At 40.0% G+C, this 23,025-nt stretch overlaps 1 protein-coding gene across 6 annotated transcripts in view; it reads right to left on the minus strand.

Annotated features, from left to right (window-relative positions):
* Positions 1–23,025, minus strand: part of enox2 (ecto-NOX disulfide-thiol exchanger 2) — a 199,959-nt gene that overhangs the window by 125,825 nt on the left and 51,109 nt on the right. The window contains exon 4 of one of the 6 annotated variants that reach the window (XM_087851784.1): positions 22,452–22,589. The exons of 4 other annotated variants lie outside the window; for them this stretch is intronic. Coding sequence is in view for 1 of the 2 variants with exons in the window: in XM_087851783.1 (XP_087707909.1) it covers positions 11,594–11,615 (22 nt within the window). In the remaining variant the exon portion in view is untranslated. Of the gene's footprint in view, positions 1–11,593; positions 11,952–22,451; positions 22,590–23,025 lie in introns of those variants that run through there. One more of the 6 variants, XM_087851783.1, reaches the window with a different exon arrangement.

Below are 23,025 nucleotides of genomic sequence, written 5' to 3' on the forward strand. Positions count from 1 at the left end.
CTGACACCAAAGATGAAGGATAAGTCTTGGCTGAAAATATCCCCGTCTGTGCCACGCTGCCACACTATCATTTGTCATTAGATGTCTGGACAGATACCAAGTCTCAATATCCTCGATGACACCATGGCCAAGCTCTGAATAAAGAAACATGGAGTAAGTTGAGCAAACAAGATGAATCCTTTCCATTAACAGAAGGACTGTGGGCACTCCTGCCATTCCACCATTAATTATCTGGTCTTATGGGAAGATTAGGGTAGAGAAACTAAGCCAGCAGCCAGACTCCACTGAGTGGGCCTCCCCTGTTTAATTACCAAAACGGCACAAACAAATGAAGCCCCATAGATCTTGCAAGAGGATAGCACTGGAGGCTATGATTTGGCTGAGCCTGGCTCCACTCCTGTGTTTTCTTTGTTCTCTTCTGTCTCTCTCTGTGCCGTCTATCCATCCATCACTCATCAGAGCGTGCAGACTGGAGACTGTAGTTACACTGTTATTAATGGCTAAAAGGATGAAAGAGGAAAAAAGGAGAGAATACGGTGTGACAAGCTCAAGGTGGCAATGACAGACTATTTAAAAATATAAGAAAAATGTGCAAGTCGTTACCGAACTTCAGTTCCATCACGAAAATACTAAACAGTGGTCTTGCTCTTAGCAGACCCTCCTCACCTTTATACTTAAGAGCCCAAGAAATAATTAAACCTGTTCCTAGACTCTAAACTTTGATCATTAGAAATTTTCACTGAACTTTTCTCAGTCTGGGACCAGGTTTAATCCATGCCTGTGAAACTTGTGGTGCATATTTTACGCTTTCATCAAAAGAGAAAGAACTTTATACACCTTTTTATGATTGTAGTATCCGTTAAGGTTAGCTGAAACTCCGGGTCAACATCCAGAACATCATTTTGTCTTCCTACTCTTCATAGACGCGTTACATGAACTGACCTTTTCTTCAAGTATGGAATAAAAGTTCAGTTCATTGGACAAAAATGGCAACTTTTGCATTTTTTATTACTTCTTCGCATTTAATTAAGAATAGAATGTTACAGTAACAAATGGTGAATAGAATTATTTGCTACATCCTCACACACAGTGACTTAATAGTCATTTTATTTCCATTCTGTAAATCTTCAATCTCTGAATGCAAACGCAAATAGGAGATTGACAAGCTGCGCTCTCGATTCCAACAGCACACGTTTCGATACAGACGGAGCAAACACACCAACAAAGCGCCCGAGTATGTGTGCGCAGTCACGCATTCAGCTGTCCTCGCCATTCTTAGTGCTGACAACTTCATTCCAGCAGTGATTTGAAAGTGCAATTGTGTGTCGACTGGCAAGTAAAGATGAGCGCCGTGTCTCAAAGTTCCCGCAAACAATATTTTCTGTTTCTATGCAACAGAGTGTGACAAGCATGACAGTTTGCAGCAGTGAAATAACCACAAAATAATGTGAAATCCTGAGTAGGAATAGTAAAGGAGAGTCAACACATTGTAATGTCAAAGTTAACACGTCACTAACACAAAATATACTTTAGTACTAATGTACTTACAAAAGTCACTGCTCGTTTTTTTTAACTGTATCATCCTTCAGAGATTAGACTTCAGCACTTTCCCTTAATTAACTAGAACTGGACAAGTTTTCCTACACTGCAGAATTACTGTCATTATATTACATTTTGAACAGTCCAATCAAGATTAGACTGAAGTGAGGGACTTGACAAGCTCTTCTGCATAATGTATGACTCCTGCATGTACAATTCAAGAATGTACTACGTGGGCGCTCTGGACAAAACTAAATACAGTATGAAATCAAAGCCAGAGACTTTTACTGTTTCGTGCTTTTGCTTTTTAGGACTTTATGTTCTTTAAATCTGGAAACATCCATCCATTAAGGTAGCACTTCTATAGATGGATGTGAATTATAAAAAAGATAACCACAGGCACATTTTGAGAGTACACATCACAATCAACTCACAAATCTTTCTGGGGGGACTCAATCGAAAGATAGATTGTTGGTTACTTTGACAATGTTTTCCATTATCATCTTCCTCAGTCTCACCAGTGATTGCTTGGAGCGACATAATCGCTCCCGACATCTCCCAGTGACACCTACTTGTGACTGATTCAAGTTCATCTGATGACATATCAAACTAAAATGCTCCATTGGACTTCAACAGGGAAATTTATCATTCTGCTGTCGGCAAATTCTTCCAGGCTTATACTCAAAACACATGCTGTTGATTTATTGGCATGACATACAATACATCAAAATGCTTAAAAAAAAAGAAGCACTGATAAATTGCACAAACTCCTGCTAAATAATTAGAAGCAGAGTGATCCACTGCAGTGTACATAAGGAGTCGTTTCTACTTCAAGTAATTATGGGCTTGCACATGAGATTATAAATATTCTTAGCCTGGAGTTGTTTCTTGAAAAATGCAGTGAGCTCAGGAGAAAGCCATCTTTTCACTATAGCCCACAGGATATTCTTCCCCTTTTGATACCTTGGAGAACGGTTAACCTAATACCTAATATCCAGGAGGTTACAATAAGCCCAGAAAATGCTGCGGGACCCCTGGTTTGCCTGGTGATGGTGCTAAGCTGAGCTGCACTGAGCCTCAACGAGTTACCCCTGGAGCCCGGTCCAATTTTCTCTCGGTGCAGCTTCGGTCCACAGACCACACTAACAAGCTAAAGCTTCAACGCTCGTCAAGAAGGGAAGCATTTGGGTGCTCACTAGAGGCCAGAAAAAATACAGGCTATCGGTGCAACCCTCGAGATGGACACAATAATTAATCTTCATATCGATCCACCTCTTCGACTTTTGTTGGGACGGGCACAGAAAGCATGACTGAGAACCTGCTGTATGTTTTAGCTTTCTGAGAGGAAGGCAGGGGAAAGATCCTTCTTAGCTATTCCTCACACACAGTTTCAAACATATACACACACTTTATCATCAGCCGCCCTGGTGCATTAGATACATTTGACTTTGCCTTCAAGGAAAGCAAAACGAAAAAGGAGGAGAAGCTGATATTTGAAGAAATAAAGCACAACGAGGGGCAGGATAAAAGGAAAATACTACAAGAAGGCAGTAAGAAGGACAATTTCAATCAAAGAAAACAGGACACAAAGAAGCCACGAATCATATTTTGGTCCATTTCAATAAGCTATATAAAAAGCTATAATATTTAACAGGATTTCTTTTGGAGGAGCTGTTTCAGGAGCCACCCTGAAGCGAGGTTCAGATGGTCGTCCATTCACCACCTTCTTGTTCCTACCAAGCCTCCTCTGACAAACTGCCCACCAGCTTCTGACATATGAGCCATAAAGTCCAATGCCACCATAAACCGAGAGCCATGGTGATTTGTGAATTCAATTACCTCTGTCTGTAATGGCTGTATTCAGTGCCCTGCTGTTAAGTCAGCTGTTGTCAGCATATGTCCGAAAGGTCACAGCTTCCACCTCGAACACCACTAAGCATCTAGGAATGATTATGTTAATTCATTTTTGAATTTACATCAGCAAACAACGCTGTATGAGCTGTGCAAAGCCAAAAAGAGAAACAACAAAAAAAAAATCAACAAGTATTTAAAGATGTGGAGACACATCAAGCTACATTTCTTTAAAGCCAACATATTCCTGCTTTTGAATATTCCTTAAAAGTCTTTATCAACATTTTAATCAAATAAAAATCGTCCATCAAGCATCAATGAAGATACTGGTATCGACTTCTTTCATGTCTTAAGTGTCTGACTGAAACAGCAGTTTTATGGGCAATCCTGATGATTTATGACTTCACACAGAAGCTTTTCAGTCCTTGGACCTTTATCTAACAACTCTCAGCTCATATCAACACTAATATTGCTCTCAAGTCAAGCATTGATTGAAATTGGCAATTTTTCTCCCTTATTAAAAAAAAAAAACCTACATTCAAGAGGTAACAGAGGTGGGGGGGTGGCACACAGCAAAGATCTAAGCTTACACTTAAAGCTGGCACTGAAAGTAGCTCCAGTTGTCTCCATCTCATCTGGACAGCCAAAACAAAACATACCTTGCTGCAGATGTAGCGTATTAATATAAACCATTTTGCTTGCTATGTGCTTCGGTTACATCCAGTCGCTCATTTTTCCGGCATTCACTAAAACGCCTTTCATGAGAAGCGTGGAAACTCAAAGAACAGGTGCAGCGGCGATTCACATGGCTCAAGCTGAACTGCTGAGGCCCTTTTTCACATTATCACAAGAATGTTTGTTGACACTTTGCCAGTGTGGTAACGGGTGTAATCTGAGCCTCAACCACACTAGAGGTGCTTTCTTAAATCAGGCTAATGAACAGCAGCGATGTCGCTGTGTTTGTACAGAAAACAAGAATGATGTCGGAGTGAGAGATCAAATTTGGGACTCCTTATAGAGGACCTTTGTCCATACTCTGTATGTTTGTTTCTTTAACTCTTCAGAAATAACAAGAACTCTACCAAAGTAACGCTGACTCTTGACCTGAACGATATCCTGACCAACTCTGCTTACGTGGATCACATATGCAATGTCATGAGCGTTTATTTAACTTATTTAACCTGCAACATGTTGCATCAAATGATAAACTGTTGAGATTTTGGATATTTATTTCCCTAAAAACCAAAGTAAGAGGCCAGTAAAGGGTCTAATTGTGAACTTAATCCATCTATGTGCGTGTCCTGAATTTAACTCACTGGCGTTCTTAGGTTCAACCAAATGTTGACCTCAACTGGCATTCCAATGTTCCAAAATAGACGGAGCTATAATTTAAAGAACCCGACTGGAAACTAAACCACATTCCTGGGTATAAAAAAGAAAGACATATATTACACTGGTGTTGTATCATCCTGCCATAAATGCTGACCTTTCTTCAGGAAAAAAAGCTACAGAACTAATATTGGCCAGTAAGATGTGCTGAGCACAGAAATAAAACCTTGCATTTATCCAGCAGTGGGGGTCTGACTCGAGCCAGACTCAGTGCAGTAAACATGCAAGTACAGGGCTTCCTTTGAGCTCAAGCACCCAACTTTTCAGCTGGTCCAGTTCCATTTCAGATAGGGTTTCCCCCCCCCTCCTCTCTTCTCTGGTGCTATGAAAAGGTTCTACACAGTGGGGACCTTTGAGTAAGTGTTTGTTGATTCAAAATGGAAAGAAACACCCCAAAGAAAAATTCACCACAGAAATGTCTCTTGCAAATGGAAAATTCCAGGGTTACCCCAAGTCCTTCAACTTGATTTCCACACAGGGTAAAGGCATCATGTAAACATGGCTCAGAATATGAAGTTAGCGAATCTTACAAAGCCACTCTATCATTCCATAAAAACGCAGTTATTCCATGTAGAGCGTCACAAAGAAGCAAAATGGCCCTAAAAGGCACAATACAGAGAACCTCGGCTACCCTATTAATAATGCATTCTTGGACACATCCTGTCCATCCATTCTGGTACCATTTTGTTTTCAAGCTCCTTCCCCCCTTAAGCCAATCCTTCTTCCCAAAGTAAGAGCCATATAAATCCAAGCTCTCAGTCTCTATTACAGTAGAGTGATGGCTGCTTTCCAGACAAGCAATCTCTGGACACTCCTGTTCTTTGGTCCAAACTGCTGAACCATGGTCTAAGCTATGGGGGAAATGTTAAACATATCGATGCTGTGAAGGACAGATTTTGGCCAAGAGGGTCAGCTCCTATACAACTGATTCACAGGACAGAAGCAACAGGGACATAAATACCAAGCAACTTATTTTAATACATTGTGTCTCCTCCCAAATTAATCCACAGTATATGCAACACATTATTCTTACAGTTAAAGAAAAACAAATCCAAATAAAATGGAACTGTGATATAGAAGTTACATTTAGTGGCTTGATTTATCGTACAATTGTAAGGAAGATGATTTATTGTAATACCATCTCTGAAGCAGCAGTGGGCACAATTAACTTCCAGGATGTACAACATTTGTGTCCTACATCCCTCTGGTGATCCATCATGGTATACATTTGCTACTTTAAAGTATTTGGGTTTTTTTGGCCCTGCTTGATACAACAAAAACACCTTAAAAATAAATACTAAGGATTATTATCCAAGAAGTACCACATTACCAGGTAAGTGTAATATTTTACAACCATTTCAGTCAGAGTTGTCTTTTCTTATCCTCCATTACTATGAAATGATACAACCCAAAAGAGCTTTCATTATTTGTCTTGTACCCAAAACGATTTTCCTCATGGACATGTCATGCTAATGACAAGTTCCATGCTAACTTGTCATTAGCATTAGCTTGTCACCAACTTGTCATGGTGTAAAATCAATCAGCTTGAAATCCGAGACTCACTAGGTGTCAAACTCTGGCCCGCGGGCCAAATTTGGCCCGCAGCCTAATTACATTTGGCCCGTGAAGCCATACCAAATTACTATCAGAGCTGGCCTTCTGGTATTCTACAGCTAATATATATATTGTTTAGTATTAAGCTTTGCTTGTTCCATATTCAGTTTTTCAGCAAAACATGTTTGAGTCCATAAGAAAAGATTCATTCTTATATCTGAGGAATAAATATATTTCAATAAATATTAACGTTAGCCCGCGACTTTGTTCCAGTTGTGAATTTTGGCCCACTGTGTATTTGAGTTTGACACCCCTGCACTAGATGATCACCAGCCCAGGCAGAGCTAAAAATCAGCTATAGTGAATCTATATAAACAACCTTTTTGTGTATTTGCTAGGATGCTGCTGCCGCATCTTGTAAAGGCTTAACCGGTCAATTATGACTGGTGTGTACACCTTAGTTCAGCTGTCCCCAACCCACGGACCAAGGACCAGTAACTGTCTGCGAGTTGTTCGGTACTGGCCCTCGAGAGTGAAATCTATGGTTTTCAGGGTATTTAATCTTTTTTATCGTTACTTTGTTATGATTTTATCATTAACTCTGTTTCTCTGGGTCTTTTCCCGTGTGTTATGAATAAATCTTTTTTTGGTAGCGGTACTGGTTTTATTTTGTTGTATTTAACCGCAACACCTTAAAATATCCAACAAAATATTGTTGGACATAAACCATTCGTGGCGCAAAAAAAGTTGGGGACTGCTGCCTTAGTTCACAAAGCTAATGCTGAGGTCCACAAACCAAAGGTCGGCCAATTAGTTCTTATAAGCAATTTTCCTTAATCAAGCAAACAAACATATAAAAGTTAGGAACAATATAAATTTAACTTGAGTTACGTTGTCTGTTATTAATCACCATTCCATATCTGCCATGTTTAAATCTCTTGGAATTGATCTTTCAGTGCATAATCTTTTGACCAGACCTTTGTTAACCCTACTGCTTTCTCCCCCCTTTATGCAGACCATGTCAGCTCAAATAGTATTGGTTTGAAGGGTCTGAACTGATTCGGCACAAGTGAAAGTGTGTTTACATTTAAGAGCGAGCCATTGTGAAATATGGGTGCACATGAACATTATTTGAGTGACAGGATCCAATCTCTTTGTTAAATTCTGGCTTAGCCTACCAAAACTCCCATGGGATTGCAAATTACACAGAATTTTTGAACCACTGCAGAAGACGTAAGTGTTCAGTATGGGTTTTTTGAGAGAAGTCATGAAAACGTAGAAAGGTTGTACAGCATCTCCCTGGTGAACAGAATAATCCAGCTTCTTCAAACCACTCCTCTCTTGTCTTCTGCTCAAAGGCACTGTCAGCTGGGTTTAAATCAGCAGCACTGCAGCCACAAGCCCATCTCACAAACTTTAAATGCAGAATAAGTCTGATGGCTCGCTTCATCTTTCATGTAGCTCCTGAACTTGCTGTTGCAAAGTCCTTACCTCCAATTTCAAGGTTCTCTGCGTGGCTGCTTATCTTGAAAGTGATTAGTAATGAAGAGCTCTGTCGGTGATAGCATTGGAGCCCCCGAGTTGGTTGCCTTCAGGCTGCCAAGCTCTCTTAGCTACTCAATACCAGATGGCAGGTTGAACTGCGGCTGCTGCCAACATTGCTGATCCTCACAGGAAACTTCCACGAGCTAATATACATTTCTTTAACCTGAACAGATTTTTAGCTTCACTTTAGCACTTCTGTTGTAATTCAGAGGCTGAACACTTAGACCAAGTTAAATAGGATTCCTGGAGGGCGCATACAAGTGAGCATTAGACACAGGAATTAGCAACATTCATTACACTACAGTAGGCTGCTACAGAGATTTAGGACCAGCAGTGAGGCGAACAATCAAGTCACCACACCAACAGTCTTAAACATCAGACTAACAGATGGGTGCAGGAGTGATAGCACCGAATGAAAGGAAATAACTTGACAAAAGTAGCCAACCACCTTGTAAAAGGCGATATACATCATTTTCTTATTGGGAGCTTTGTAAAGTGTTTCTAATGAATGGCTCTTGTTGTTTCAAGACAGAAAGTTAAGGATGAAACAGAAATAAGGTTTATGGAAAACTTCTATGCATTTCTGCACTAAAACTTACCAATTTGTTTTAGAGTGTCATTTGATACTAATGCCATCAGTTGTCACAAGTAGCAGTATAACCCCAGGAAACAACAGCTGTTTAGAAAAACGGGTAGGGTTAGTTAAGTCTCTGCAGATCATCCATATTTTTCACTCTTTAGATAAATGCAACAACGCCATCTACTAGTATTGGTAAATGGGAATCTTTGGGGGAGGAAAAAGGTAGGAGCTTTTATAGATCTGTAAGCCAAACACGTGACTACGTTTAGGGAGAGAAGGATTTAAACAGCTGGGCCTAGTGCAGCTGCATTTCTTGTAGTGTACTAAGGGAACATTATGACATCCTTTAAGAGAAAACCCTTGAAATTCTGGCTGAAAATGAAACCAGTTGTTTCACTTTGACACGAGCATCAGGACGAAATGCTGCACACACTTTTTTGGCCATAATGACAAAAAACACTACTGTAATCTCACTGGTCAAAATCTAATAGCAAATTTGAACAGTACAAATATTAAAGACTTACTGATAATTCTGCAAGGGAAAATGGTAACATTTCTTTCTATATATAAAAAGCCAGAATTCTAAACTACAAAGTTGCCATCTTTACTTTTATTTATTCGATTTTTGACTGGATGCACACTACGGTGATATACAGTACATGAAGTAGATGATACTGGATCCCAGTGAGGTTTTTAACCCAGTTTTACAAAATGCTTAGATTCTTACCAATGAGTTAAAATGTTTGGCAAGTCCTCAAACTCAATTCACATGAGCCATATTAATAATGCCTGTACAAGCAGCACTACCCACACTAGCTAGATTTGCCCAACAGACACCAAACACTTTACCAAAGCTTCTGAAGTGGAGCTCACACTTTGAGTGCACAGCTCTCCTCATCAGTAATATGAAGAGCTTCCTACCTGTCCGTCAGTGCAACGCGGAGCAGTCAGGTGACAGAATTCCAATGGGCCGGCTGAGTCAGGAAATGACTCTGAGATTATCGCAAGAGTGGATGAAACTGAAGCCAATTTTCCATTTTAAACTGATATGCTCGTGATTGCCACAAACACTTATTTCTGTGACACAAAGATTAATAAACTAGCAGGTCTCCGGTCAGCTGGCAGGTCCAGCACACCTTAAATATAACAACAGAGTTTCTTAATAGTCCTGTGTAGTTATTATGGTATTTATCTTAGTTTCCTTTTTTCACTTATAAGGCGATTTGACTTTGAATTGCTAAAGCAAAAAGAGAGCATCCTATGTGATGTCTACTTTTTAACTTACTAAACACATAGAGCAATTTATGACGAGACCAAGTAAATTCCTGCTTAGTCAGGCTGTCACTGAAGTCGTTTTATTCACTATATCAAACATTCCCCGATCGTATAAAAGTCATATTTTTCTTTTCCCCCGTCTTTTGTCACATTTTTCTCTCCGTCAGCCAGCACTGCTATAAGAGCTCCACTTAGAAACTGCAAATTGTCATGCAGCAACCAATTAAAATTTAAGAGTTTCCAAAGTTGCTAAATCTCCTGGCATTATACAGCAGTCCACTTTGTATTCAGTCTTAATTTGTTCTGCAGCACCATCATCCAATGCCAACGAGAGCTGAAATATTTAAGCTGCATCTCAAGCACTCTATGTACAACCTATAAATCCGGTCTCTCTGACAGATCTAGGGAGCAAAGTGCCTCCCCTCCCTCACGCCATTAAAGGCAATCTAAAGATGCTCTGCCAGTTGATCAGAGAGGACGTAAGCAGTGTGGAGGTAAATGGCTGTCACAAGGCCTGATGGACCTATTCTCTCCCAGTGGTCATAGGGAGGTACTCGACCTCCATTCACTCAATTTGATTCATGGCATGTTTGCGCCTCTGGAAGGGAACTGATCCTGTGTGTCTGTGCAAGATAAAAGAGAGTATAACGGAAAAATGAAAACCCTCTAATTCACTGGACAAGAGCACTAGCCTCTGCCCTGCACCCCCCCCCCCCCCCCCCCCCAAAATCATTTGTTTTATTAGACTTCTGTTAATTATTTTTTCATCCCTGCATAGTGACATAAAATAACCCACCCCAAAACATTTAAAAGATGTTTAAATAAAGGATTTCAGATTTATGGTTGCTCTTCACAGGTGTGCCAACTTTGCTTCACTCTTGCATATACAGTAGGCAACAGGAAGCCGCTTTGTTTAGTCACTACACTCACTGCATTCGGAAATACGGCAAATTAATGACATGAGACTAATCTTTGACAAGTCATTGCTCGAGAAAATTAAGATTAGAACACTCAACAACAATAACAACAAAGCTGTGGGACATCTGTGGCAAATTTACCCTGACTATAAACAGAGGACTGCCAGAATAAAGCAGAGTAAGCAGGTTAATGTGAGTTAAAACAACATCGCTTGCTTAATTAGATCATGTGAGCCGAGAGAAAATGTCCCATTTCAAACAGAGCTCCTGTGTCGCAGGGATTCAGGGAATAAATGACACGGAAATCCTAATTGTTGGACGTCGCAGCAAAGAAACCAAACAACTTGCTTACCCTGCGAGATAGGCCCATCCAGTGTAATGTCTCACCAGGCTCGGTGATGCTGCCCAAACACAACAGAAACCGGACTGAACGGCATGTGAAAATATGCGCTATTCAGCAGCAGTGATCCGGCGTCAGCGTGGATTCAATCTATTCTGAAAACTTCCATCAATAAAAAGCATATCTGGTTAGTCCAGATTAGATTACGACTCCGTTACAGTGGTAACTGTAACATCCGCACAGGGAAATACTGCAGGTCATTTCTCATTAGAAAGCTCACCCATTGTACATCAAATGCTCAGACACGCGAAAAAAACAACGCTACCACAGTGGAGACGGGCAGCACGGCTCTACTATCGCGGTTTCAAAAGCTGGAACACGCCCGACAATTAGAGACTAAACACAGCTAGGAAATCTCCAAGCCTGCTTTTATAACTTCTATCAAATAACGCAGATGAGCGACAAAATGTGGCAAAACGTGCGCTAACTGCCGTGCGCCAATACACTGTACTGTAGCCTGCAGCAGGATAAGTAGATGGGGAATAAATAACATCTCTGCTGTTAATATAACCGGGAGTAGAATAAAACTTGACGCGTGTATACCTGTGTACTGCAAGAGAAACATTGTCCACAGACGGCGGTGTGCGGTTCCCGTCGGTCCTGTGCTGTAGGACGAAGTGTATGAAGTGGAGGAAAAATCCTTGAATGGAGACGGGGCTCGTTCCTCAGTCAGTCCGCTCCGCTCGGCAGACTGGACTGCAATGAGAGCAGCTAGTGGAAGCGGGACCTTTTAGCTACGGCAGGCGAGCCCGCCCTCACGACGTGCCCGGCTGGTGACTGAAGGGGAACACTACAGTTCGCCTCCGACACACGCAGCGTGCAGGCGAACTGTTCGGGTTGAGAGCGTGTCCGTGGGAGCTAGCGTCTCTGGCGAAACTCCCGCTATTCACCGTGCTATAAAGCCGAGCCCGAGCTATGATGGGCTGTCAAGAGATGATGATGTTTTCACGGAGAGCTGAAGCCGAACTACCCCCCCTACGGCAAGTCACTCAAAGCGAACAAGAGAAATCACAAACACGCACCGGCTGCTGAGCTGAATGCCAGATAAACAAGATGCACATTTCCAACTTTGCATTTAAAAATCTCCTAAAGGTTCACCCAAGCAATACATGCGCATGAAAGCCAGGTAATCCGTCCCAAACTTTTGACAGCTGTGCTTTGAAGAAGGTGTCATTCTGCAGCTTGCCGGATGGAGGAGGAGAAGCATCGAGATTACCGTTCCAGTGCCATAGCACGCAGACGGGGTGAGAGGCATCTCTTCCATTGCTGAAGCTGCAGATAATCTCTATGATTTAAAATAAATACATTAAGAGAGCACTTGTCCAACTAGTAAGTGATTATGCTCTTATTAAAAATGTGCAGGTTTCCACTTGCTACTATAATCTCTATAAGAGATTTTCTGTGATTATTTTAAGTGATTATACATATATAGTTTCTTTACTTCTACAGCCAGTCAGGTTTCTGAAGTTTCTCTGCGTCTCCGTGATGAATTTCACTGAAATGCTTCTGAAGATATGAAAAATAGTCTCTTTAATAAAGTAAGAAATGTCTCCACCTGTGTGTGTGCTTGTGTGTGTTTGTGAACAGCCCCACTGAGGACTAGACTTTATTTAAAATTTCTACATTTCCTGGCTTTTATATAGCCCTGAATATCTCTGGATGAATACACACCCCTTTTAGAACCAATTTGTTATTAATAATGTATATATCATGCAAAGAGCTGTAAATATCCAACATGCACACCCAAAGTCCCCATTTAGATCATTATTATTATTATTATTATTATTATTATTATTATTATTATGGGCTGATAGGGGGACAGCCTATTATTACGCCTATTTATCATCAAAACAGACTACAAATGTTCAGAGATGTTCACTAAATACAAATCTGTAATAATTAACCAATTAGTCTAAAAGTAGGCTTTGTTAGCCACACAATCTGTGCTGCTAGCTACTGTTAATTTTACTGCACAATTTAAGACCACTTAAATTGATAATTTGATTGGCTCAAAAGTGCATGTGCGTGTTATTTTCTACCCAGTATTTAACTGCCGTTTTATATGATCAAACACATGAATACCCATTCTATGAATGTCTTACCTGAAGTTTAGTTTTTAACATCAAATGTTTGTCACTTTGCCTCTGAACTGTCACAATAATCATCCTCCTACCCTTCCAATATAAGGCTGCCGAATAGCTGATTAGTTCACTTAAGGCTTATGTTTGGAGTATTATGGGCTCAGTGGCAGTCTGTTGGTCATCTACCTGCAGAGATCACCTGTTGTCAGATGGGGGCAGTGTTAAAAATATGCGCTACAACCGTTCTGCAGGTGCTGTTATTGGTCCATCGTCAGCCAGCTGCCGAGAAAAGTGAAGTCATAACATACAAAGAGCTGAAGCTGCAGTCACTGTCTGTATGTTTCATACTGTAATTTTAATCTTTGATGCATTTGTTTGTTTGTTTTCAAAAGCTGTCTCCCTTCCCTTTCAGTTGGGTTACTTATTTAGAAAGGCAAATTTCAACCAAATAGACACAACTGCGCTAACACAAATTTGATTTGATTCCTGCAATTTTGACTTGTGGGATACTGAAGTGTTTTAAACATCTAAGTAACAGAAAATTGCTGGATGGAGACATTCAGCTGATACTTCAAATCTGGCAAATCCATTTCAAGGGACCCAAGTAAATGCAGTGTCCATTTTAAAATCACTTTGGATGAGCAGTTTTCAAATTTTGACTTGAAGAGGTTTTCTTTTAACTACGTCAAATGATTTCAATCGCTCATTTTGCATGGATTAGCAGTTCTCGGGAAAGCTGCAAATGCACAGACAAATGTCTGTGTGGGTTTCAGTTCTTTGCCTTTTCCCCCAAGTGTTCATCAGATGTACTTCAGAGTTGGTGGGTGACCTTTCAGGATGTGAACTTCACTGTCGTTCGTATGAGCAGTTCCTCCAACGTAGCTAAAAGTTTCATGCTACGCTTTCACAGATCATTAAAGTGCAGGAATAAACTACCAACAAATTCTCAGCCTCTGGGAAAAACTGCCATGATATTTGGGCAGAATTATTAAAAGTTAAGTGAACGCAAGCCTCTAACACAAGCTCATTTCAATGTGATTATTAAACAGCTGCCTCAGATAGCATTAGCTGTGCTCCTCAGGTTCACTTAATGTGTTTTGTGTTTATTAGCAGCGATGTGTTTATTGAGATTATCCTTTTAGCTGTCCTCATTTTTTTTAACAATAGCAGACAACATATGTGCCTGCTGGCTTTCGCACCCACCAAATGCCCATGATCTGGCATGATCTGGGTTGCACTAGTTGTTAAAAATGACTGAAACTTCTGCGACTGTAAACACTGTTTTGGTTTGATCAACACACAGTAATAAGATTAATTACCCAAGCAAAACAGCAGAACAAACACTATTATGCTTCCATAATTAGCCACAAGCTGTGTACAGAGACATGAAAAACATCCATGAGAATGTTTCTGAAATGTGTCACTGCAGTGGTCACTTGATCCTCTTATCCCTGATCCCAAACACTCCCCCTTGAGACAACAACATTACCTGCCCACTGTTTATGCTCGTAAAAATAAATAAATAAATGTAAGATTAAAACAAAAATTGTCATTCGTTGATCAAGGCTGGGGTACAGCCACGCTGCATGCAGAGCACCTAATCTAATCAAAATCTGGTTGAAATTTGATTATGGTGAGGTACTACAACATCGTCCTTGTGCCGTTCTTGTGGCAGGTCCCCAAGTCTGCGACTGTTTTGATGCCAGTGTAGTGCAGGTCCTTCTGGATCAGGACCATAACCACAGACTTTTTTGGCCAGTATTTAGTCCTGATATGTCGCCTACTGAGCACGCTTGGGACACTATGTTCATCAGAGGCAATCAAAACCAATGACCATTGCACAGCTGCAGGCTGCAATCATCCCAGAATGGAGACCATCTCCTTTTTCTGACTAGTACATAGGGCTGGGCGATATGGCCTAAAATTCATATCGCGATATAATTTCAAGCATGTGCGGTAACGATATATATCACGATATATTATTTTCTTCTGTATAACGTATTTTCCACACTATAAGGCACACTTAAAATCCTTTAATTTTCTCAAAAAGTCAAGAGTGCGCCTTATGTATGAATTCTGGTTGTGCTTACTGACCTCAAACCAATTTTGGCTGCAGAAATCTGTTAAAAAATGTTTTAGTACAACTTTGGTAAGCTGCACTGCTTGATGGATCGTCAGAGCATTACGGCTGCCGTAGGGAGGAGCTTCGCGGAGTAATCTGGGCCCAAAACTCCGTCCCTCCAGGTCCCAAAGTCAAACGAACACAGAGTATAAAACGGTCTAAATTCTTTCATCTTTAATTAAATCATCAGCGTTGCTGCTTTACCAGGTGTAACAATTAAGTTTAACATCCAGGCATCCATGAAAATAGAAGTTATTAAATTTAATGGAGTTAGAAGCTAACAGGAAGTTAGCTCGCTAGTTTACACCTAAACATTTCATACCATGTTCTGACTGAGAGATTTTTGAAACTAATTAAAACGTACAGCTCTGCTACCACTTCCAACATAAATGAACAGAGAAAACTAAACAGCAGTGGCGTTTGCAGGGTTACTGAAGTTGGACTTCCTGGTTTAAAATGTTGTGCTACGTGATTGCTAGCGACACAGCTATTTTAGCATAACATTAGCACAGTGAAGCTGGAGGATGAACGCCAACTTTTTTCCACTCGATAAAAGTCATTAATGAATCAATGTTCCGGAAGTGGAGGAAGCGCAGTTTTTGCCTTTCCCCATATTTCAAAAGTGCTTCATCTCTTTGCTATGACTGTCGCCATAATTTGCAGATGATAACGGTTGTAGCCGCTGTGATGCTTTCGGCCAAAACAGGCGCCGCTTGATGACGTCATCAACATGCGCTATCGCGATAGAGCGGTAGAGTCAAAATCTCTATCGTTGGCCAAATTTCTATCGTTTCTATCATATATATCGCCCACCCTACTAGTACATTTGATTCAGCCTCTAATGGTTAACACCTGAGATTTACTGTTCATTTAAGGTGAAATAAACAGTGTGTTCATTTTGGAAAGATTTCAAAAATTGTAACCATTTTCCCTGAGAAAAGATTTTTCCTGCCAACATTTATGTTGTAGCTGTTGTTTTACTTCATTAAGTACCAGTCACTTCAGTTAATGTGAAACTTACAATTATAAAGATAATATCAGGTTTTGTTGAGGATGTTTTACTGAGGTGTCAAATCAGCTGCTAACAATAAGTCATTACTGAGTAACATCTTTTCTATTTTAGTTTATACCAAAGTGATCAAGATATCACACTGGTAATGCACTGGTAATATACAGCCTCAAAAATGACCATAAAGCTATTGCATTAAATGATTTCATTATAATAACTTCATATACATATAGTACTACTAATCTCTTGAGCAGGTCTGCTGATTAACATGCTACAATTCTAATTTAAAGCCATTTTGTTGTTGTACGTGCAGCATGTGGTTTAAAATTGTCTTGGTGAAATATTCAAGGTCTTCCCTGCATGTATGACGCACTCAAGCATTGACATTGCCATTCCAGATGTGCAAGCTGCCATTATTAAAGGCTGCATTGTTACATTTCTCCGGATTCTGGTCTTCTGATGATATTATGTACTTTAAATAATGAGATAATCATCACAATTTTACACTGATGAACATTATTCAGAAAGTGCTGCATCATTTGTAGACGCAGTTTTCTGCAGATTGGTGAACCTCTGTCCATCTTTACTCCTGAGAAAATCTGCCTCTCTAAGATACTCCTTTCATACACAATCATGTTGCTGACTAGTTTCCAATAAATCTAATTAGTTAATTCCTCCAGCTGTTTCTTTTTAGTACCAATTACTTTTCTAGCCTTCTGTTGCTCACTAACTTTTTGAGACATGCTGCTATCAAACATCTATTTTTCGTGAAATAATAATATGTCTCATTTTAAAAATCTGATATGTTTCCTATGTTCTTTTCTCAATGTGGGTGTATGAGCTTGGAAAATCATTGCAATCATACTATACTGTCAGGAAACTCCGTTGACATTCACATCGGATGTTTCATACATGTCATGATTTATTTAATTAGTCTGTTTATGCTGAAGGTTCCTTACACCAAGTTTCCCACCTCTACCAAGAACAAAACCTTTTTTGTGATATCTGATTGTTTTTTTAATGTTTCAGTTGAGTTTTATTTAATTCAGCCTTTGGCAAAAACACCATAACCTGCAGGAAAAAAGGAGAAGCGTATTGCAGGACTGTTGCATTGCGTAGGTTTCAAATTGAAAGGCTGTATTCAGACATGCACATACACACAAAGATGCATGCATATACACAAGCCAAAATTGAGGTTGTATAGTTCAGGTCAATAAAAGCTAGATACGTTTAGGAAATAGCCACTGTGTCAAATGATTTTCCCTTCTGCCCTACCAATACTGGGTTTCCACTGCCATCACACAATCATTTCTAAGGTAAATAAAAGTATTTACCAAAGGCCAGAGTTCCATCACCCTTTTCCAAAACACAAAATTGCCCTCAATTTTCCATCTACTGTGAAGTCAGAAGAACACTATTCCACAAACAAGGTATCGGGCTCATTCAAGTACAGTTACGACAGTACGTACTACTACTCTGTCTTTCTTCTAGCATCAGTAAATATTGTCAGTGACTCTTTTAACAGCTTTAATGATTTTGCCTTTGACAAACAGCAGTGTTTTAGCAGTATGCAGTTATTTCCTGCCAATAAAATCCGCAAATTCACCCGCTGCTGGATGTTGGTTAGAATATGCCTCAAATGAGCCAAGTAGAATTCATTTCAAGTATGAGAAACAGCTAAACTGTCACACCACATGACAGATACGCTCTGCAGGTACAGTTTACCAAGAATATAAACTGCAGGCAGCACAACTTCTTACTGATTTCCTATTATATGCAGAGTTATAGTCTCGGTGTTCTATCATTTTGTATATAGAAATTCCACTTTTTCAAAATAAAACATATCCATCTTTTTCGTTTCACCCGATTCATAGTCAGAGTGGGGTTAGAGCCTGTCCCAGCTGTCGCGGGGTGACAGGCGGGTTACACCCTGGACAGGTTGCCTGTCTATCGCAGATCCAGTAAAGGTAAAACTAGGCTGCTAACCCAGTACCCTGGTATGAATTACGCCGCTATGTAACAATGGAAAGACTTCAGAACCCTGTCATAACATGTAATAACAAAACACGTCTTTCTTGAGCATTTGGATTACAGCCTAGCCTTTGGAAAATAATGGATGGGTATGCTTCCAGTTTCAGATGCCAAAGTAGGTTAAGAAAAACAGCAGAACACATGCAAATTATACTGCATTAAAACTTTGGAGACATCTAAGAGACACTTTGGTGAGCATCAGCAGACACAAACACAACATCATCAGCGATGAGTTTCTTATTTATCATCCGCATTTAGAGATATTAAAAATGCAAAACAACAAACTCACTCCTGCAACGAACACTCTGTTCTGCTGTCCACATTTTCACCAGAAAATGCTCGTCATAAATAAAGTGAATGTTTTCCAGGCAGAATTCAATTACCCCTGTCAGCCGGTAGTAATGAGTAACAGCCAGTGCATGCTCTCATTCAATTTTAGTGTCCATACGGAATGATGTTTGTCTGATGTCTTGATTTTTTTATTTTTTTTGTGCAATAATGTTCTTTTTGTGGCCTGCTTAGCGTAGCAAAACATTCAAATCAAACATTAATTTGACTCTGTGCCTCAGCAGATGAAAGCAGTCTCGGTTCGCTTCAATGGCTGCATGTGAGAACATGTCTTTGGTGACATTCGAGCCCTCTTTACTCAAATAAATTGGTGGACTTGAAAGTGAGTAGTAATTTTGGCTGGAACATTTCAAAATGTCTTATGTGAGAAGACTTGAGCACGAGTCCATATCATGCAGCTCATCTCTGTTTCATGTAATAAAGCAGAAATACACAGAACAGCTAAACCAGAGATCTAATTTCCTGCCTAATATATTTGTTAGGTAACGGAGAACTCTTAGAATGAATTATTCAAATTCAATTATTACATATTAAACAGAAGCTGGACCTCATCAACAACTATCACAGTAAAATATTAACAACGGCTCAGAGAGACATAGCCTTCTTCTTACAAGCAAGCATTCGTTTCACTCAATATTTCCCTTTCCACTAAACATTTATGACTATTTCTCCCATGAGATGTTGACTCTGTTTGTTTGCCTCTATTGACTAATTTGTCATATCACACAGTCCTGTTTTCACGTGGTAAGAGAGCTCCATGCTGCATCAACATGCCCTTTTCCAGCCAAAGAAGATGATTCAGGTAGCTTCAGTGAAGGGAAGCAGATGATATTTAAAAAGCTTTTGCTCAGCAGAACGCCTAAAGTCTAAAGTGACTGTTGAGATATTCGGTGTTGACCACGCTGAGATCAATGAAAGGTGGGCTTGTAGCCCAGACACGAGAAAATGTCATTAACTCCACTGCTCTGTATGAAGGGAGACAGCCAGTGCAGAAATGTCTCCTGGCGGACATCTGTGTCGTTTTGGGCTCCTGCTAGTTATCTCTGACCTCTATCTTCCTTAAATCTTCCCTTTCTAATTACCTGTTCCTTCTTCTCCTCCTCCCACCTAACCTCATATCCTTGCAGCCTGACTGATGGTTAGCTGATGATCATCTGGACAGCAAAGGTTAAGGTGACTCCCCTGCATAAGTCACGCCTCATTAAGTGAGCTCACAGTGTCCCAGTTCACATACTGGTGCATTTCTCCCTGGATGAATTTAATGGGTTGTGGAGCAGTAACAAGCCACCATGAAAAATATTTGGAGCTGACATGTTTGGAGAAGGAAAACAATGTTTGCCATCATTTTCACGGTGATCAGAGACGAGGGAGTTACTGTAGGCGCCTTGGTGACACCAGCATCTGTTCTGGAAACTGGATTAGGCCAAATCCAAAAGGAGGGCAGGCCTTCCTCTGGAGAGTCTTCCCTCAGGATAAATATTGATGGAAGTGTGTCCCAAATGGAGTGAAAACAACTGTTAACCCCTCTGCACTGCTGAAATGTTGTTAACAATGCTGCTAGCCCCGCTATCTCCCACAGCCAGAGAATCCACTGACACAAACACCACATCGCCATCATTATAGCCACAAGAGGTGATCGGAAATCATATTTCTCTGTTCTACAACATTAACACGCTGCATTGAGATGCTGCAAGTCTTCTGACAGAAGCAAAATCACTTTATGAGAGCAAGCGGGCACCAGCCGTGCGTTTTGGCAGCTGTGATCCGCAGCAAGCTTGTTGTGATTCCTGGCACCAAATGTACCATCAGCCTTGCACTGGAATGAAACTCCACTGCCCCCAAGTTAACACAAAGCCAGGCAATGTCTTGTAGCCACACATCTCGCTCCCCAGCTAAAGAGAGTACGGTGAGCTTAACGCAGAAATGTGAAAACATTTCATCCATATTCTAAACATTTATCGGTTTGTCTGAGAAAGGACATGCAGACCTATAGATGCAGATAAAAGCAGCTCTGAATTCTACGAGAGCCCTGCTTGAATGTTTGTATGAACCAAATGCAGATGTCTAAACTATCAAAGTTAAGTTTTTCTTGCATTAGTCATATCAGTGAGCTCTTCTGATGAATTCATTTGTAATATATGTCGTTTTTTTTAAACACAGTGCCAAAACAGTCTTCTGTCTTGAAGGTAGAGGAGGGATTTGTGCCGATTTAGGAAAGTGCCAAAGCCTCGAACCTCCTATCAAGCTTTAATAGACTTTCAGTTATTTGATGCTAGTTAATGTTTCATTCTTAACACACTGAAAGTATCTTTGCTGCAAGTGGGGATGTTGTTGTACCTGCTGACTCTATGAGATACCTTACAGGGCGATTTCTTTATTATTCGTAAGCTAAAATAACTTAATCACCTAACTGGTACCAATGTAAAAAAAAACAACACACACCAATTATTTCAAAGTGCATCGATTGCATCAAATTAAATTAAAATTATTATCAGTAGTTACAATTGTCAATCACAGGATTGGTGCACTTCTAAGGGAAAATATAAAACCACTAAAAACGTGCAATTTTTAAGTGTAATTAAAGCACAAAAGCAACATTGTTTTTATTTTCCTCCTAAAAAGAAAATTACCATACAAAAAGTATGAATTCCTAAATAATAATAATAATTGATTTTTATTAATACTTTAGTGTTTACAAGAAATGTCAAAATATTACATATTCAACTTGCTTTTATTTATTTCAGCCAAACGTTGAATGAATGCATGATCACATTCCTTCCTATTGCAGATGGTCATGCAGTGGGAGTCAGTGTGCACAGAATTTGATTAGCTCTGTGAGCACTGTGGAGACTAAAGTGAATGATCTACTAACAAAACTCAGTTTTTCTTCATAGAAAGCTGACAAAATGAGGTTTCACCATCAGATGACTGTGGGTTGGAGTTGGGTTTTGATTAATTAAGAAGGAGACAGAAAACTTGACATCTATATTGTCTCACAAACTGATCCGAGACACATTTAAACTGCAAGATGTTTCCCAGTAAAGAGAAGATGGGATTCCTGGTTTAAAAAGTGAAGAAACAGAGAGGAAACAGCAGAGAGAGCAAAGCAGACGAGCAGCATGGAGGGAGAAAGGCCAAGTATCAGACAGGGCATTCATTACCACCTGACTGACCTGCATATTGCGCTGTGTGAGAGTAATGGGAAAGGACACACTCATCGGCCAAAGCCCAGCAAGTAAGGTGCTTTTCACTCCCCCCTCTCCTTCCTTCCTCTTTAGCAATTCGTCAGTTTCTTACTCGGTTCAATTTCTATTTTCAGACAATGTACTGTGAGATCCCGGTGTTTTCAAAAACTCCATAATAGGGGACTGAACCACGGTAATGCCATGGCTAATGTAATGCATAATGGATCACCTGCTTCTGCAAAACAAAACTGCCCAGTTATTAAGTACTACTGTTCTTCTTTTCCTGTGTTATGTACTTATGTTAGTGGCATACTTTGTCAAAAAAACTAAAATATTCTGAGGTGAATAACTATCTGTGTAGATGTAGGCATGTTAGCAGCTTTTAAGGCTGTCCACAGGAAGGCTTTGAAGGAAATGTTAAATGTATAAATGCTCTTAGTGGTAATTCTAACATGCTTATGATGCATGATCATGAGTAGCATCTTAGTGTGTTAGCAGTGGGTAAAAAGCACAAAACAAGGTGCGAGACTTGCAGGTGTTTAGTTATAAACCTGTAAAAGCACTCGAAAATAAAAGAAAATATATTTATTTTTTTGGTGTTTTAGGTGGCAAAGTGTGGACTGACCAGCAATGCAGGAAACAGCAGTAGAATAAGAAGCAGAGGAGGATTATCTAGCTGGGAGGCAAATCATGGACTTGTCTGTTTAGGGCATTTCACTCCACGTGGCGCCCCGGCCTCTCAGTGACTAGATCACAGATGAATCTAACATGTTGGACAAAATGACAGCAGAAGATGGAAACTCTAGGGATCATGCAAATTATAAGAATTCATCATTAAGGGAAAACAGATATTTGCATTGAATTTCATGGTAATCCATCCAGTACCTGTCAAGGCATTCTACTAGGTGACAAAATTCTCAAAGTGCCAAAGGAAAATTGAAGATTACCATGGTCAACAGTATTCAGTATCTCACATGCATATGTTATTATTGTTAAAAATAAGGGGGAGAGTGTCAAGAGATGGAAAATGCCCTGCATGGTTCAACAATATTTAAGAAGGGAGATAAAAACACTACATTCGATGCGTGAATGCACATGTTTACAATTTTTTTATTTCTTAATCCATAATTTGCAGTTAAGAATTACATAAAGTTAAAAGAACAAACATCATTGCTGGGCTTGAAACAACAGTGGCCAAT

The sequence above is a fragment of the Neolamprologus brichardi genome, chromosome 2 (genome assembly GCF_056152115.1).
Source record: "Neolamprologus brichardi isolate AB-2024 chromosome 2, ASM5615211v1, whole genome shotgun sequence".
In the NCBI taxonomy this organism is placed as follows: Eukaryota; Metazoa; Chordata; class Actinopteri; order Cichliformes; family Cichlidae; genus Neolamprologus; species Neolamprologus brichardi.